The sequence below is a fragment of the Misgurnus anguillicaudatus genome, chromosome 10, assembly GCF_027580225.2.
Source record: "Misgurnus anguillicaudatus chromosome 10, ASM2758022v2, whole genome shotgun sequence".
Classification (NCBI taxonomy): Eukaryota; Metazoa; Chordata; class Actinopteri; order Cypriniformes; family Cobitidae; genus Misgurnus; species Misgurnus anguillicaudatus.
Window position 1 is genome coordinate 20,440,526 of NC_073346.2, and position 17,605 is coordinate 20,458,130.

A 17,605-nucleotide genomic window follows, 5' to 3' on the forward strand; every position below is an offset into this window, starting at 1 on the left:
TTACCACATACTCCATTGGAAAACACTCTTTTGTGTATCAGTTCTCCTGGAAAGTGCATGTAAATGTACATTAGCATGTTCAGACAAAATCACATGACACATCAGCAAAGCCACCAATCACAACAAGTCTTTGATTAAAGAAAGCTTAGCTGATATCAAAACACTGAAATCGATTAAAACTGCACCTGATTGGCCTGAAGTCTAAGTCGTTCGGTAAAAAGCACATGCGTTTAATTGTGTACGATTCAAATAAGGGCAACCGGACACTTTCTAGATTAGTCCCTTCTCTTTAAAGCACCTGGAAGAGAAACAAAATAATAGTGCTTGATTGCAAGCACATCCGCACGTTAAAGTGTACAACCCACCGATTTGGCACGTTTAAGAATGTCTGCCAGTATGGATGTCCGCATGCTCGCTGTGAAGGCGGTCGTGCTCAAACAAACCATGGAATGAGAGGAATGGCCGGGCATGATGGGAAATGGGTATGTATGCTTTCGCTTGTCTGCAGCAAAAACAAGCAGACTGAAACGGTGACAGGGAGCACATGTTCAAGCCTGCTGAGAGTTGATCAGAGAAGGTAACATTCTTGAAGCAACCACCCAAAATAGATGTGTTCCTGCGGTCAGTAACCAATAGCAACTCCTCTGGAGCTTTTTTGTGTTACTTTGGTAACAATGCCCTCTTTTCTTTGCAATAATATTGCTGCGCTGTGGATCTTAAAAAGCACAGTGGAACTTTGAAGCCACATTCACACTCTTTAGTCTTTATGTGCATATGTAAGTCTAGAGACTAAAAGGCAGATAAACACTTTTAACTACACTAACTTACTATAGTACGATGATATATTTAGTATCATATTTCAGCAAAAAGAAACCAAATGTAGTGAAAAAAAATTTTTTTTATTAATATATAGAAGACGGAAAATGCTTGTGTGGTAAGCACTGCAAGACTATACAGACAAGTATTTCATTAATCGCATGAATAAATTGCTGGATTAGTTTCACATATTCAGTCTTTTTGCTAGAGGCACACAATGCAGCAAATTCTCAATAAGAAGCACTTCAACAGACCAACATGTAATGAAAAAATATTTTTCACTTTTAAAGGGGACATTTCACTTTTTCTAAATGTCAAATAAATCTTTGGTGTTCCCAGAGTATATATGTGAAGTTTTAGCCAAAAATACCATATAGATAATTTATTACAGCATGTTAAAATTTTTACTTTGTGCCATTTTGGGTGTGTCCTTTAACATGCAAATGAGCTGATCTTTGTACTAAATGGCAGTGCTGTGGTTGGATAATGCAGATTAAAGGGGCGGTTATATCACCTTCTGACATCACCATGGGAGCCAAGTTTCAATGACCTATTTTTACACATGCTGGTGGAGAATGGTTTATCATAGGGATCGACTGATTATCGATATGGCCAATTATCAACGTCGATATTAAGCATTTTGCCGATCATTGACATCGGCCATTTTAAAAGCTGATCTGCCTGCCGATAAAGTAATATAATTTCGAAATGCGCTATATCAGAAAATAATTAATATATTTAATTCAATACATTTTTTATATAGTTTATGGGTGCTTCCTGTTCTTTTTGTTGTTATTAGTATGACTGTTATAATTACCTTTTTTTAGAGTAAGAATTAAAAATGTTTCTAAGCATTGTCAGAGCCTGTGTCTTAAATTTGACATTAATTTTTATTTTTACACCAGACATATCGGTTCAAAATATCGGTTATCGGTCTACTCGATCTGTAATAATGGGTATGGGCCCTGAAAAACACATATCGACCGACCTCTGGTTTACCAAAACTAAGTTATTGAGTATCCACATTTTCTAGGTTGATAAAATCACTGGGGACCCAATTGTAGCACTTAAATATGGAAAAAGTCAGATTTTCATAGTATGTCCCCATTAAATGTTATTGAACGTTTACAAGAAAGGAACATTTAAAATCAGATATAACTCAGAACATTGAATATACAAATGTGTTCACTGTCGCTTATCTCAACCAATAGAATCTGAAACAAATCTTAGATATCGCACACACCCAGTGCCACCAACCTTAATCTAGATTTCATATCTAACGCTTTGTGTCTTCGTGTGAAACCACTAAATTTAAACATTCTAAGAGTGTGAACTTACAGTAACAGTTTCTCTTTTTTGTTTCCTCTTGAGTTCCTAAAACTTGTCAGTCGTGACTGCGCGCAACGGCATAGGAAGTAGACCTAAAAGGATACTGTAATAGAACTTGGGTGTTGGGTGGTATTAAATAATTCCACATGTACAATACACTACAATAATTTAAAGTGGATTTTTGATTCTAGAAGTATGTATGTGTGTTTGCACTCCTCTGTCTCAGTCTGCATGAGACAGACATAGACCCAACATAGCCTGCGTTTTCTGCATGATCCATAATAACAGGGTGCAGTGAAAAAGCGAGCTGAACTACTGCAGTGCAATAGACCAAGCAGTTCAAAAATGCCCCTGAAGCCACAGTATCTTTGCCCTAAATAATAAAGGCGTGGAGACATAACAATAATGACACTTTCCAAGTTAAATGTTCTGACAGGCAGAATCCTTGCCTACTGGCAGCCCCGTTGGAGACTTCTGACCTGGGTGTGACCCATGTGGGAACTCCAATACACTGCAAGTCTCGTGCCAGCTTGTACTTAAAAAGTCAAGTAATCATGACTAAACATGCAAAAGTTTGCATTTTGGATCAACAACTTAGCTCATTTAACTTATTAACTTATAAAAACCCATAAACTGTAAAATTCAAGTGCAATGATCTTAGTTCAGTCTATACTGTATGGCCACCAAGTTAAGTGAACTTAAATATACAAGTTTTTGTGAGATCCATTACTCAACTGTATTAAGAGAACAATGTTCCTCAATCAAATGAGTTCAGTCAACTTATGTGGGTTTTCAGTGAGCAGGTTTTTACGCAAAGCAACACAACATAGGGCTCTTAGTGTTTTACATGTGGTTTCATATTGGTCTTCTCATATCTTTGATTCTCTCAGTTAGTTTTCTGTAGACTGTAATATATCAAGAAACCTAATTTAACATGTTTGACTCAGAAGTACACAAACAACATAACCAGAAGTATTGCCACACTCAGTAAACACACAATAGGTCCCTAACTCTCACTGTCACGCACAGTAAATTGGAACTAAAAGTATACTATAAACAACAATAAAATATAAATGCAATAAACTCATACTATAGCTACTCTGGGACCTAAAGATAAAGTATAAGAATTGAATTGGGGCAAAATCTCAGATCTTGTTTAGGTAAGCATTACATTAGCATTCAGTCAGGCTACTACAGGATACAAAACCAGTCTAGTCTATTTTAGGTCTCTCCCTACTTCTGTCTCTTCCTAGTACTACCACAGTCTGTTCACTCGAATACACTGTGTAGCCAGCTTTCTCAAACACTAAACACTGAATTCTAATGAAATAGCTGTTACTTTTACATTTTATCAACGTTAAAGGGATAGTTCACCCAAAAATGGAATCTCATCATGTTGTTCCAAACTTGTATGAGTCTCCTCTGCCACACACAAAAGACGACACCCGATAAATGACAATAAACACACAAACGGTACTCATTTTACTTCCGTAGTATTTGTTTTTCCTACTATGGAAGTCATGGCATATCATCAACTGTATGGTGGGGTGTAATTTAGGCAGTTCATTGCGATACGATACAGTATAGATTGTCTCTGTCAGCAATGCGATAGCCTATTTGACGATATATCAAACGTTTCTTTGATGCAATTACAATTTGATTCAAATAATTGATTGATACTTTAATATTACGTGCCAAGTTAAACAGTTATATTTTTTAACTCATGAACGCATCCAAAATATATAACACAAACGTTTAATTAAACTCTTTAAAAAAGGCACAATCTCTGTCCCATTTGCGACATTTACAACAAGTAAATAGGAAATAAGTAGGAAATAATACCATTTTTAAATAAAGACATATAAATAATGAGAGAGACAGAACGTCACAAAATCAAGCTTATGATGCCGCAACAGTCAAAGTCTTTAGTGATTCAGTTGGTGCCGGCAATGGTTTTCTCCCAATCTGTTTGTCTAATCCATTTTCCAAATACAAAAAAATTCCAAACCCACGATTTGCGTTTGATAGCAGGCAGTCACAACGTCTTCTGCCTCTTTCGCTGTTACAACTGCTTAGTTACTGCATCGCATTTACTTGCTGACACTAGCACACAAAATAAATAAAAATGCGTGCTTTGGCGGAAATGTGTAGATGAAGGTCACGTCAAGGAATGAGGACACAGAGAGTGACTAAATAAAGGTATCAATATTTTATGTGTGGCATCAAATCGCTAGAAATTTAATTGATGCATCAATCCATATCGATGTATTGTTACAGCCCTAGTGGTTACCATCATTTATCAAAATATCCTCCCCCGTGTCCAACAGAAGAAACTCATACAGGTTCAAAACAACACAAATTATTTTTTTTAATTTTTGGGTAAAGTATCCCTTTATAGTGCATATTAACCGCCAGGTCACGATATAATTTTGCCTTTCTTTTTCCTCTTTGCCCCTTTTTATTCCTTCAATGATCATTAATGGTCAACAAAAGGAGCTAAATAAGGTCAGAGCTTCCTTCCCTTATTCTACACTTTCAAAGAAAGCTTTAAAGAATGCCTTTCATGCTTTAAAATTGCATGTTAAAACAGAACAAACGTTGAAATAAACTTGTGATTGGCTGAACACACACGTTAATCCAATCTATAGGTCAAAATTTGAACTCACAATCAGTTCTGTATTATAAAATCTGGACTAAGGAAAACATTTGTTAGGGCTCACATTTCCAAATGCCTAGGCGTCAGGAGCACAAGTGCAGGATTTGTGAAACAGCTTGTGGCTCTCTCACAGTGGGTTTGCCACGTGTGGGTTTGCTCACAGCAAGACCATTTGGACAAAAGGCCCAAGCATCTCAGGGAGTAAAAAGTTCACAGGAACCACAAACATCTCACCGGGGCTGAGCAGGATGCATACGTGATCTTGGAGATCACGTCTAACCCTTGGAAGAGTTCAGAGGTCATGTAACAATCCTGGCACACCCAAACATATGAAAAAACTAGTATACACACCCAAAATGTTGTTATTGTTTAACTTAATGCCACTAAGATTATTTTCTTTATTCTGCACAGACAAAAAGGAGATAAAGGGAAAAAAGCAATAGCTCAAATGTCCTGCATAACATCTCATTTTGTGTTTCACAGAGAATATAATAACAGGTATGGAATGGCAAGTGGACATCTTCATTTTTTTGGTGAACTAATCCTTTTTTATAATGTGAAAAGGAATATACTAAAGAGATATTCCAGTTGATATTAGCTTTCTGGGCTGATATGCAAAGTTTAACTTGGAGGAAAGGGGGCAGAAAACAGGTTTACCTCCTTCAACAAAAACGTGAAGCACAGCACTAGCAGGATGACATTTGATGACCTGTTAAAAACAGGCAGACTATTGTGAAGAGAGACACAGACAGACAAGAACCTACTTTTATTTTTCTGACTGCTTATAGATCATAAGAGCCATAGAGAGTTTTAAACAGACAATGTGGTCATATCAGTGTTTCAAGATAATACATTGAACAGGAAATGCCCCCTCCCTACCCCTTATATTGGTTTAAAGGCAACCAATTAGGTGTCGAGAAAGAGAGGAAGAGTGAAGTAGGAAAAAACAAAAGACAATGTGTGCTGCATGAAGGTCTGTGCAACAGAAGCAGAAAACTTCAGCCACACACACACACAACGCAATTCTACGTATACAGCTGCCTTCAAAAGACTATGCGGCTTCAATACCTGACCATCTTCCTCTGTGTGCAGATGGCACGCTCGCTTTGTTGCAAACCAAAGCGGCATCCTGTTGACTCAGAATTGACCACCCACACGTCATTATCACTCTAGTTTTGCTTGCGGTGGTCAAAGTTTCTCAAAAGTTCACACCATTTTTTTGCAGACAGGCATCTTTTAAAGAAAGCCAAGCCTACAGGATCACAACACTGGAGCCTTATGACAGGATACAGAGGGCAGGCTGGGACAAAGACATGGCCTATTAGCAGTCTCAGAGAGAGGTTAATACTGTTTTAGATGTCACAGCTGAATTTCACCTATGGGGAAACATTTTTGACATTATGCCCACTGTCCAGTGTAAAGGAGTGTATCATACAACTACTGTAGATGATGATGTAAGTGCATGTTTAAACAGTCCCAATGTGACCAGACAGATTATAATTCTAGAAAATGTGCACGTCATTCGAGTAATCAAAAATATAAACTAACTACTCAGTGGAAATTATGATAGAACAGGAACATGATATCCTGTATTGCACTCCTTTGAGTCATGATGGGAAGTTTGGGATTTTGGCCTTGACACGTAATGACATAATAAGTGATTTGACTGGTTATGTAAATCAGTGGGATAACCTCAATAACATTTTACTATAACAATGAAATGTATGTATCTTTTAAAAATCATACTGATTTGTATCATCTTTTGAACGACTTAGAGGAAACCAAAAGAGACTTGATGCCAAAGCGAGTGGCATGAGTTTCTCCTCTCTACTCTGACAGATTCAGACACTTTTCAGCTGCCAGGGACAGATCGATACACATCACAAACAAAAATGCCTGTTTTTTTTACATCTGAGATGGAGCAGGTGTGTGTCATTGTGATATCAGCCCGGCTCAAAGATACAATTTAGCAGAATTTCAAGTGTCAACCGGCTCATCCCGCTTGTGATCTGGCTAAAAGGTGTTGCATCTAGCACTTCCCTTACCAGTTTGTGTCGTCTGCAGGCAAGCTGATAACATATCCACTTACGAGAAAAGAGAAAGATCGAAAAAAGCAATCCTCCTGACAATTCATAAAAATCCTGTTTGATTGGTCATGATGCCACTGTCAATCATTTGGCTATGACGAAAATGGTCTAATAAGAAAACAACAACATAAACTGATTCTGATTTGGAAGCAACTTACTGACCCATGATGACAGAATTTTCTAACTAATGTTGTATGTGGTGATAACTTATGTTACTTCAACTCCAAAAAATTTGGACAGTCACGTCCATAAAATACAGGTTCATAAATAATCTGCCTTATGAACGAACCTAAAGAAATTAAATTCTGTCATAAATTCTTCACCCTCATTTTAACCCAAACTATATGACTGTGTGATAATTCATTTTTAGGAATATCCTGTTAACTTTTATAACCAATAATAAAAAGCACCACAGAAAGTATGCACAATATATAGTATGAAGTCTTCTGAGGCCACACGACAGCTCTGTATGCAAAACCGACCAACATGACTGAATTTGAATTTTTAGGTGAACTTTTCTCCCACTGAAGCATAAAAGAACTGCTAAGTATGCAAAAGCAAAAATAATTGTGAAGGTTTTAAGAGTTCATCCTAAATGAAGAGTTTAAAGTTGTTTCCCTTCTATGCAAATCTTATTAGATTCAAAACCTGATCAGGAAGTCAAAGTGCTTTGTGAGGCACTTGTAATAGAGATACTGGATTCTGTTCTTTATTTGGACCTAGGGAAATGATGCAAAACATGTTGGAGAGACATATGGTGACCTGGCTTTTGTTAATAAGCAGTCTTCCCATGTACAATCAATTTGAGACCATCCATAAATACATAGATAGACGTTATATAAGAGATTGCATGCAATGTACAATTCCACCTAGTACTGACTCAGTTTCCTGGAACTTGCATCACATGTATTGTTTTATAAATGACGGAGTAATCTCACGAATAGCTCGAGTCCAATGTCATAGTCAAACGTTTGATTGTAATACACGGGCTTGTCCCTCATGTCGACCTGAATCATTGAGTTGCTGCTGCAAATGTCTGCGACAGCTGCTCGTTCAGCCGATGAGACCTCGCGCTGGTGTACGACTCGCAGCTGGTCAGATCAGTTTATGATAAATAGCCAAATATCGAGGACTACTACTCACAACAAACATAAAATCTACATTTGTGCGGCTGTAATAATGCAATATAACAACCATTAAAGCTAAAAAGTTGATTAACTCACCTGTTATACTCGTTTTGCTCACTTTTGTTTTAACTACAGCTTGTAACAAGTCACAAATAACTGCTCTGAATAAGTGTGAAACTCGTGAAAATTGTGCTTCGTAGAAATAAAATGGCAATACAGGCCGTTGAAGAGACGCAAATCAAGATGTTTTACATAGAAGAACTAACAAAAGTAACGCGACATGTCTTACTGTGGTTAACAGTTGTTAAGTTTAAACTTATCAGTTTCATTAGACACAAACATTCGAGCACGTTTCAGTATTCCCGTCCCGGATCGTGCAGTATGACTGTGGTCAACTTTTGCCAGAACTTACCCACTCGCTTCCTCTCGGCCTCTCGATTCCGGTCCCGCTCTCTCCTAAAGCACTTTTAGATCAACTTTTTAAATGATCACATTTGAGGAACAAAGACGGTCCAGATATGGACAAACCGTCCTGTCTCGCCAGGCTCATTTAAACGTCGAGCAATGTCACGAATTTTTCTTATAGCTCTGCCTTCCTTTCCTCCCCCCAGACTAACCCCCTTTTCCACGGTCCAAAAAAGTCGCACTTCCGCGATCAGATGTTGCTCGTGTCATGTGGTTTGGCGTCCACGAGAGCGCCCGCACCTGGCTCTCTGAGTTTGCGCCCTGACCTGTTTACTACATTAATACATATCTCAAGAAGTTAATTGTCCTTAAACCGCGATATGATCTCATTCACGGACTTTCCCGGGCATTTGTTGATGAAAACTAATAAAATGTAATGAAATTAGCCAAGAGTAAACATAAAACAATAACGAGCGTATTTTACTGTAAAAAAAAAACTGTGCTAATTTAAGTTATTTTTACATAGTTACGGTAAGTTATATGAGCTATGGTGCAATGTAAGTTGCGTAATGCATTCCAGAATCACTGCTTGTACAGAAGAAACCTGCTAAAGTGTTTTATTTTGCCTGAATAAGTGTAGTATATGCCAAGTATAAACTTTCAAAGTAAATATGTAGCGTACTGTTAAAATGACAGACAAACGTATATTTTTGTTATAACGCTTTTTTCTAAAGTTAATGTGATTAACCATATATATAACTATAAATCGTCTGTTTACATATAAAATATTCCACAGTTTCCAAAAATGTTCTACATATTTGAACAAATAGATACAGCTATTACAAATAGGATAATTAATTAGCTTTCAAAATGTGTAAATACGAAAGATACAACGTTTATATCATCCATCAAACTTGCCCAAAAAAATCTACATTATAACAGGGCACTCAGCGCGACTGCTCTAGCCTTTACAGCGCCAGACTTCCGACTTTAAAATCCTCCTCCCGCCCTCTTCACGCTGATTGGGCAATTCATCTAGGAAGTAATACCATGTCCGGCGGGCGTCACGTGACAGGCGGATGACGACATGTTTCTTTGCTGTACCAGGGGTCGTCTGATTAAATATAATCAAAAACATACAAATCTGATTCTCGATTTAGTATAATCTTTGCACTCTATGTTGGTTAATAATAGCAATGTTTACAAACGACTTGCTTACAATGTTGAACTTCCGTCACGTCACGAGCATGCGGACCGGTGTTACTCATAATATGACAGTACTTTGAGTACACATGATTGCATGTTCATTTATCCATTTGACGGACACTATCTTGAGTCAGATAACAGCCTCTCTGAATGGTAAACGCTTTGGATTAATACACAGTGACTGCACTAAAGAGGAGTAACGGCACCATTCAATTACCTCCTGCATTACAGGTAAAGAAGCAACAAAATATCCATGAATGTCCCATTAAGAACCGTGTGTGTATTGAATGTTTCTGCTAAAGACATAACCTAAATGATACTTAGTTAATGATGTAACTCAGTAGCAGAACAGTTACCGCTGGATCTGTCATTCATTTGTATTTATGTACCCATAAGAAGGTTATTAAAGTATGAAGTTTGTTCTGAACCGATGTGTTTAATTTTATTTATAACTTACACGTCGTTGGTTTGCATGTCCCATTTTGTTTAGGGCAAAAAAATTAAGGGCACATTTTGTTAAATGATACAAAACTAGTTTGTTAACTTAACTGTATTTACATAAAATGAATGATTTAGCTAAATCACAATAAAATTTATGCACTATTCCTATTGTTTGCATCTAAGACAAAATGTTGAATTCTCCCTCATTTGTAATTCACTTTGGATTAAAGCATCTCCGACCTAAATTAATTAATGTATACATGAAAATAATTCTGTAGTCAATTGTGGATTCAGGACTAGTTGGTGAAATTTTGCCTGCTTGTTCCCAACAGACCTCTCTACTTTTTCTGCTTTTCTCCCGTGTCATCATTTTTGGGCTGAATGCTGCAGGCATTGCCTCAGATTAGTAGAGCAGTTGTGAGGATTCGTCGAGTTGGAGCTCAAATCATCCCAATGGCTCAGAACTGCAATGACTCATCCACACAGAATGGTGGCGCTGTCACTGCAGCTATTCTTATCATAGGAGATGAGATTCTCAAGGTGAAATTATAGCTTTTGATGAGTCATAAAAGTCATGCCTTTAAATGTTTATTAATAAAATTACATTAAAAGTTCAAGGTGGATTTTATTTAGTGTTATTTGAACATAAAGATAAACACCATTTTTCTAATATGTCTATGTTTCAGGGTCACACTGTTGACACTAACAGTGCTTTCCTGTGCCGCGGGCTTCGCAAACTTGGTGTCACCGTACAGCGCATCACTGTGGTACCTGACGTCCAGGAGGTCATCGCTAAAGAAGTGTCCCTTCAGTCCTCCTCCGTAACTCACCTCATCACATCAGGTGGCGTCGGGCCCACCCATGATGACGTCACTTTTGAGAGCGTTGCCATGGCATTTGGCGAAGGTCTGCATGCCCACCCAGAACTGACAAAGCTTGTGGAGGAGTTCTTCGGTGTGGCCGATCCTAACAGTGCTACTATGAAGCTCGCCATGGTTCCGGTTTCAGCAAAACTAAATTTTGGCACAGATCCCCAGACAGGCCGGCCAAATCGCTATCCTCTAGTCAGTGTCCGCAACGTTTACATGTTCCCTGGCATCCCCTCTCTGCTGGAACGGTCCTTTAACGGACTTACCCATCTGTTTTCAGGTTCTGGAACCACCTTTCACAGCCGGGAGGTGTTTGTGGATGCGGATGAGACAGAAATAGCCCCGGTTCTGACAAAACTGCAAGCGAGTTGGGGCAAGCATGTTTCTCTGGGCTCTTACCCAGATTGGCTAAGCAATTATCATCGTGTCCGATTGGTCCTGGACTCAGACAGTGCAGACGAGGTGGTACGGGCACGGGCTCAACTGATAGAGGAGCTACCTAAAGGGAGTGTGGTACCACTTGTCACCGACCCAGTGTCAATCGCGACTGAAGAGGTGTACTCGCTCTCAAACAGCGGTGAGTAAGTGAGGACGGTTGGATGAGAGAGATGGTGATGGAAAGTGAGAAATAAAACCTTCACAGAGAGTGTTGATTTTAGAAAATTGCTATAGAAGTGCTAGAGTGCCTTCTGTGTGAACCCAAACATGTTACAGGATTGATGGGATCAGTCCTGAAACGCGCCCTGTGCGAACAAGAGGCTGAAACAATGCTTGTTATGACGCAGTTGTTGTCGCAATGACATAGTTATCGCGCAGCTCAACTCTTTGACTGCGGGGTTTTAAATGCAGATCAACATTCACAATGAAAAAATGTCTGCAAACTGGTTTGAAGCAGAGAGGCCAAGCTTGTTCACCAGCTTAATGCAACGGTACACCATGCGCTAGTTTGTCATTAAATCAGAAAAAAAGTGTTGTTTCTGGAGAGAGAAATCATAAGCAAACTTAAAGCGCCGTGGAAAACATTCCAACAAATGCATGAATACATTTACATTACATGTCATATCCTGAAGGCCTGTTTCTGTACGGGATCTTTATGGGATGTGTGTAAACAGCACACACAGATTAAATAAAAAATTTTTTTTAAAAATCCCAAAATTTGAATGAACCAAAATCAAACAGTCTCAAGACAAATCCTGGGACATATTATCAGTGTATTTATTGAAATATAATAACTTAAATATTAAGTGTTCATTTAACAACTAAAACCGTCTTAACAGTAAAAATCTGGCACAGGAATGGTTTGTCGATACAGTATTTCTAATTATTTATGTTTTTCTTTCTCAAGTACAGCTGACTGGTGGTTCATGATAAAGTATGTTTCAATCTATTTGAACGTAGCCTGGGAAAACCCAGACAACTTCCGGCAAATTTAGATTTGCTCTGCAAGTAGTCTGGCAAAGAGGCCATTCAAGCCCATTTCTAATGCCGAGAAATCGCGGCATCAATCAGAAACGTTGGGGCCGGCTTTACACGATGACGACAGCGCAGCAACGGTGAACCAGATTACAAAGATGGATGCCGCCGTGGAACATCACTCGTTCGAATCAGCTATTGTGTCTATTTCAAGCGATTTAAACTTTTCCTTTTTGTTAAAACCTGAGCAAAGAACAACACTCAAAACCTTCATATCTAAAAAAGATGTTATCGCTGTCTTACCAACTGGATCCGTCAAAAGTCTGATATAGCTCTCAATGCGTCATCTCTTTCATCGCTGTGATTGGTTTTAGGTCTATCCAATTGGACACAGAGGCATTTGAGAGACGTCCCTTGGTGACGCCCCTTTGAATATTATTTGTCTATGACGCTTTGCCAGACCATAACTCAGTTACTACTGAGAATGGTCTGGTTTTAACCAGGCTAATTTGAATATGAAGAGTTTCGTTGCAAAACAAGATAACTCCGTTTTTTTATTTTTCAGAAATCTCGTTTTTTGGTTGTGCATTCCAATTAATATCAATTCAACTGCAGTTGGTTTGTTTTGATTTAAACCTTTATAACTTAAAAAATACATCTATGTAGCACCATAAAACAAAATAATAACTAATAATTTAAATGATGGCCACTTTGGGGTAAATTAGGGTCTTTAAAAAACCTGAGTGACCCTTCAAATATGATTCTTTAGGCTTCTACATCGAGTTGATGTATTTGACATTTACCTGTTAAACACATCAATTTATCAGTTGAGGGTAACCTAGTTGAACATTTTAAATGTATTGTCTAAATTAAAAGAGATTTTTATATGATTGAATTTTCTATAGGTTCACCGCTGGGTCAGAAAGTAGCAACAGCGTTGAGGACCATTGAGACGGCACTGGATCAGTATTCAGCTAATGAGATCTGTGCAGGCTTCAATGGTGGCAAGGACTGCACAGCTCTACTGCATTTATATTATGCTGCCCTCAAACGGTAAGAAAGGAAATGAAACACGAGAGCTGGACAGAAAATAATATTTGGACCAAATTAAATTACTAAGGTTGCACAAATATTGTTTTTGCCTTTATGCGGTGCTTCTTTAGAATTAGATTTTTTGTTGACAGAATGTATTGCATGGTGGACCCTGAACAATGTACAATTGTTTTTTCAATAAATAACAAACCTTCATAACGTGTGGCATTTGTTATATAAAAAGACTGCACAAGCAGACTTTCAATTACCTTTTATAAAAAGAAGTTTGCTCTCTCAAATTAATGAAAGTGTACAGTTTGATTTCATTTCCTCTGTTTACTTTCACCAGTAGTCTATTCAGTGTGTAGCAGAAGTTTCACAGATATTCATATTTCATGCAGAGCTAATTTCAGGTCACTTTGACCAAACACTCACTGGAAAGCATCAATTGTCACTGATGCCCTATATGAGTTTAATGTCTGCTGTTTCATTAATGAACATGACATCTCAGTGGCACATTAGTCTCTCTCGCTCTGTTAGGCGATATCCAGATGGTAAAGACAAAGTAAAGGCTCTGTATATTCGGACTGTCTCCCCTTTTCCAGAAATGGAGAGATTCTTGCAAGATACAATTAAAAGGTAAGAAATGTACCTATTTTAACTAAAATAAGAACAACAATGATTTTGAAGAGATCTGGAACAGTTACTGCATCAGGCAATCTACAGCTGTGCTTGTGATTGAAATGATATATAACAAAATAATTGTTAAAGTTGTTTCAAAAAAAGCTTTGGGCACTTTTAGGATTTACTGCATTGCCAGTTTACCCACATGTTGGGTATGTGATCTTTGGATTGGGGATCTGGCACTAGTCAGTAATTCAAATGTCTAAACCAACTCGCTTTTGCAAACCATGACAGCCTGCTGCTCTTAAACCTCAGTACTGTCCTGTAGATATGATTTGGAGCTGATCTCAGTGGAGGGAAGCATTCGACAAGCACTAAGTGAGGTTCAGGAGAGAAGGCCAGAATTACGTGCGGTTCTGATGGGAACGAGGCGGACCGACCCTTACTCGCACACTCTGAAACCCCTCTGTCCTACAGACCCGGGCTGGCCTGTTTACATGAGGGTCAACCCACTGCTGGTGAGGGAATGTATTACACTTGCATATACACAATGGGACTCATACAGTAATCAAGTTTTGGTCCTTACGTGAAGGTCTTGTACAACATGTTCACAGCAAGAAATGGTGAATGATGATGAATATTAGATGATTGTTGTATACCCATCATATATTTTTCCTCTCTGTGTAGGAATGGACGTATCATGACATTTGGTCATTCTTGAGAACATTGTATGTGCCCTACTGTATCCTGTATGACAAAGGGTGAGAGGCTTTATTCTTAAAATAAGATCATCTTCATGATTGGCTCATGCTCTTATCTCTTACTTCACCATAGGTACACTTCTCTGGGAAGTATGGATAACACTTGCAGGAATCCTTCTCTTAAAATGATGGATGGGAGAGGTGTGACCCGCTACAGACCTGCCTACCTCCTAGAAAATGAGGAGGAGGAACGCAACTCAAGGGCATGACATCATCAGTGAAGACATTGTGGATGGCAGAAGTTTAGCTTAAAACATTTTGAAGATCTAAAAGACCCAATCAAAATAAAATGAAGGCTATTTTCTATCTGTGTGTGAATGTTTGTTGAATGCACAGGAGAGTTACTGTATGGGGTTTTTATGGATTTATATTTAAACAGTAAAATAATGAAACTGGTTGTGTATGTCGAGAAGGGAATCTGGAAGAGAGTAATGTATTCTTGGTTATTGTTATTCAATAACATAAGTAATTTTACATCTGAGAAATGCAGTCTAAGCATGTGGTACACTTGGCTAACTGTTTTTGGGAGGCATACTTTCTATTTCTTCTGTGATAGCCTAATTTAAAAATGTAATGGCTATCTAACAAAATTAGCCTGAGCCTATAAAGTCACTAGTTTCAAACATGAAAATAGGGGAATCCAGTTGAAAGGTCTTGACCTCTTTGACTGTACCTAAAAAAAATCAATCATGAAATGCAATGACTGTTTTTGGCCTCATGGGTGCGATATAGTCACACTGAACATTTAGGATCATGAATGCAATAAATCGGTTATATCCTGTTTGAACAGCATATAATACATTTATAGCGGTTTCTCAGACAGGGATTATCTTAAACCAGGACCAGGCCTTAGTTTAATTCGGAAATATAACCAGTTTTAACAAACATGCCTTATTAAAAACATTACTGATGTGCATTTTGAGACAAAACAAAGGGCCCTGATGTATTTTAAGATGTGTCAGTGCAAGTAGTTTTCATTGTGGACGGCTCTTACATTTATTTTATTTTAGGACTAGTTTAATTCCTGTCTGGAAAACTGCCCCTTATACGTTTAATATGTTCAAATATTTTTACAAACAGAAATTATTTTCATGGAAACATCCAGCAGTAGAATATTGTAGCATTGTGGAGACAGGACATGGTCTTTTTGTTCATAAATGGCCCTGTTTATCAAATTATTATTAGTTAACATTAACATTTCTAAGAAACTGCTGCTAATACAAACAATTTACCCAACTTACTACAATGGGAAATTTAAACAATAGAAATATAAATCACTTTAAAACAATTATAAACAATTCTTTATAAAGTTTAAGCACATTAAACATTTTATATGATGTTTTAAGTTCATTATTGTCCTATGACATCATGACAAGTGACAAACAGATTTAACTTTCGAAACTTGACAAATTTGCTTTGCACATATATTGTTCATATTATGTCTTAGAAATTAAAGGTTCCCTTTCAATACGGTTCACTTCGCATTGCGTCAGTTGCTGACGCTATGGGGGGAAACTCCTGTTTACTCCGCGATTGAAGCCTATTGGTAAACGTCTGTAAAAAATACAGACCAATGACATTTCAGCCCGCGCGCGGGATGCACACATCCTTATATAAGCGCAGGTCAAGCGTCAAGAGCTCATTAATTTTCTCCTTGCCGTCGACACAAGCCCTGCAGCGGAGTCCAGGCCTAGCGTCTTCCCCTGCCGTTTTCCGGCTGAGAACCGAAGATAGCAGAATCCAGGTCTAGCGTCTTCCCCTGCTGCTTTCCGGCCGAGAACCGAAGATAGCCTTCGAAGATAGCTTGCCGGTTATAAAGCTATAAGCTAAAAGAGCAGGCGCTGTTGTAATAGCGTCCAGCATAGCGGCTCGAGTGAGCCTCTCTGCTATGAATTTCCCCCGAGGGCGTCACCGATCTGGCACCTCCCATGCCGGGACCGTGCTTATATGCATCGATTGTCCTATCCATGTTTCGTGCTCCCCCAGCTGTTCCTCTCTCGCCGGGATGAACACACGGCGAGCCATGAGACTAGATGGATGCATAGACAAGCACACACGGGCTTACCCCCCCTGTGTTCTGTCACAACGCAACCGTTCATGCTTTACACTCACAGAGTCCCTCGCTCCTCTCACATTCAGTGGCGAGATCTCTGGCACATTAATATGAATCCCCCGAGTGCATCGGGTGATACCGTTCATACGACGCATGGCTGTTCTATCTGTGTTGCTGCTCCCCTCTGCCGTTCCTCTCTTGTTGAGATGAACAAGCGGGGGAACCGTAGAACTAAGATAGATGCATACGACAAGCAAACATGGGCGGGTCTGCCCCTGTTCCCTGTCATAGCAGGGAACAGGGGCTATGACAGGGAACTCGTGTTCTACGCTCGCGGGGTCCCTCGCTCCTTTCCCTGCCGTGGTGAGGTCTCTTAACGGCTTCTTAGAGTTAGCACGCGGTCTTACGGCTCACTGCCTCTAAATGCAGCTGTCTAGTGTTCAACGATTACAGAGCTTCATGCCCCTCCCCTCCTGGAGCGGCGCGATCTCATTCGTCTACTCGATAGGGCGGACACGCCGCTATTGGAGCACTAAGAACACTCATTATAAGAGCTTAACCGGCCTGAGTCTGTCTCACTCCGGTAGAGCTCACTATTCGTCTATACATAGCTTCATGCCCCTCCCCTCCTGGAGCGTCGCAATCTCATTCGTCTGCTCGATAAGGCGGACACGCCTCTATTGTAGCGCTTAAAACACTTATTATAAGAGCTTAACCAGCCTGAGTCTGTCTCACTTCGGGAGAGCTCAATATTCGTCTGCCCGGTCATTTCTCTCTGGTTTAGGC

General features: G+C 39.0%; 2 protein-coding genes across 7 annotated transcripts in view; one reads left to right on the forward strand and one right to left on the reverse strand.

Moving 5' to 3' along the window:
- shc1 (SHC (Src homology 2 domain containing) transforming protein 1) overlaps positions 1-9,340 on the reverse strand; it is a 32,084-nt gene extending 22,744 nt beyond the window's left edge. Inside the window, exons 1-2 of one of the 6 annotated variants that reach the window (XM_055209936.2) lie at positions 8,428-8,896; positions 5-46 (exon numbers count right to left, since the gene is read on the reverse strand). In XM_055209936.2, coding sequence (XP_055065911.1) covers positions 5-16 — 12 coding nt within the window. In that variant the 5' untranslated portion in view covers positions 17-46; positions 8,428-8,896. Of the gene's footprint in view, positions 1-4; positions 47-185; positions 273-8,427 lie in introns of those variants that run through there. The other 5 variants (XM_055209937.2, XM_055209934.2, XM_073872086.1 and 2 more) reach the window with 5 other exon arrangements.
- A 157-nt stretch (positions 9,341-9,497) lies between these two features.
- flad1 (flavin adenine dinucleotide synthetase 1) lies at positions 9,498-15,998 on the forward strand. Its single transcript, XM_055209939.2, has 8 exons — positions 9,498-9,857; positions 10,400-10,607; positions 10,754-11,513; positions 13,255-13,402; positions 13,922-14,020; positions 14,334-14,523; positions 14,693-14,766; positions 14,840-15,998. The coding sequence occupies exons 2-8, from the start codon at positions 10,449-10,451 to the stop codon at positions 14,973-14,975; spliced, it is 1,566 nt and encodes a 521-aa protein (XP_055065914.1). The 5' UTR covers positions 9,498-9,857; positions 10,400-10,448; the 3' UTR covers positions 14,976-15,998.
- Positions 15,999-17,605: the final 1,607 nt, after the last annotated feature.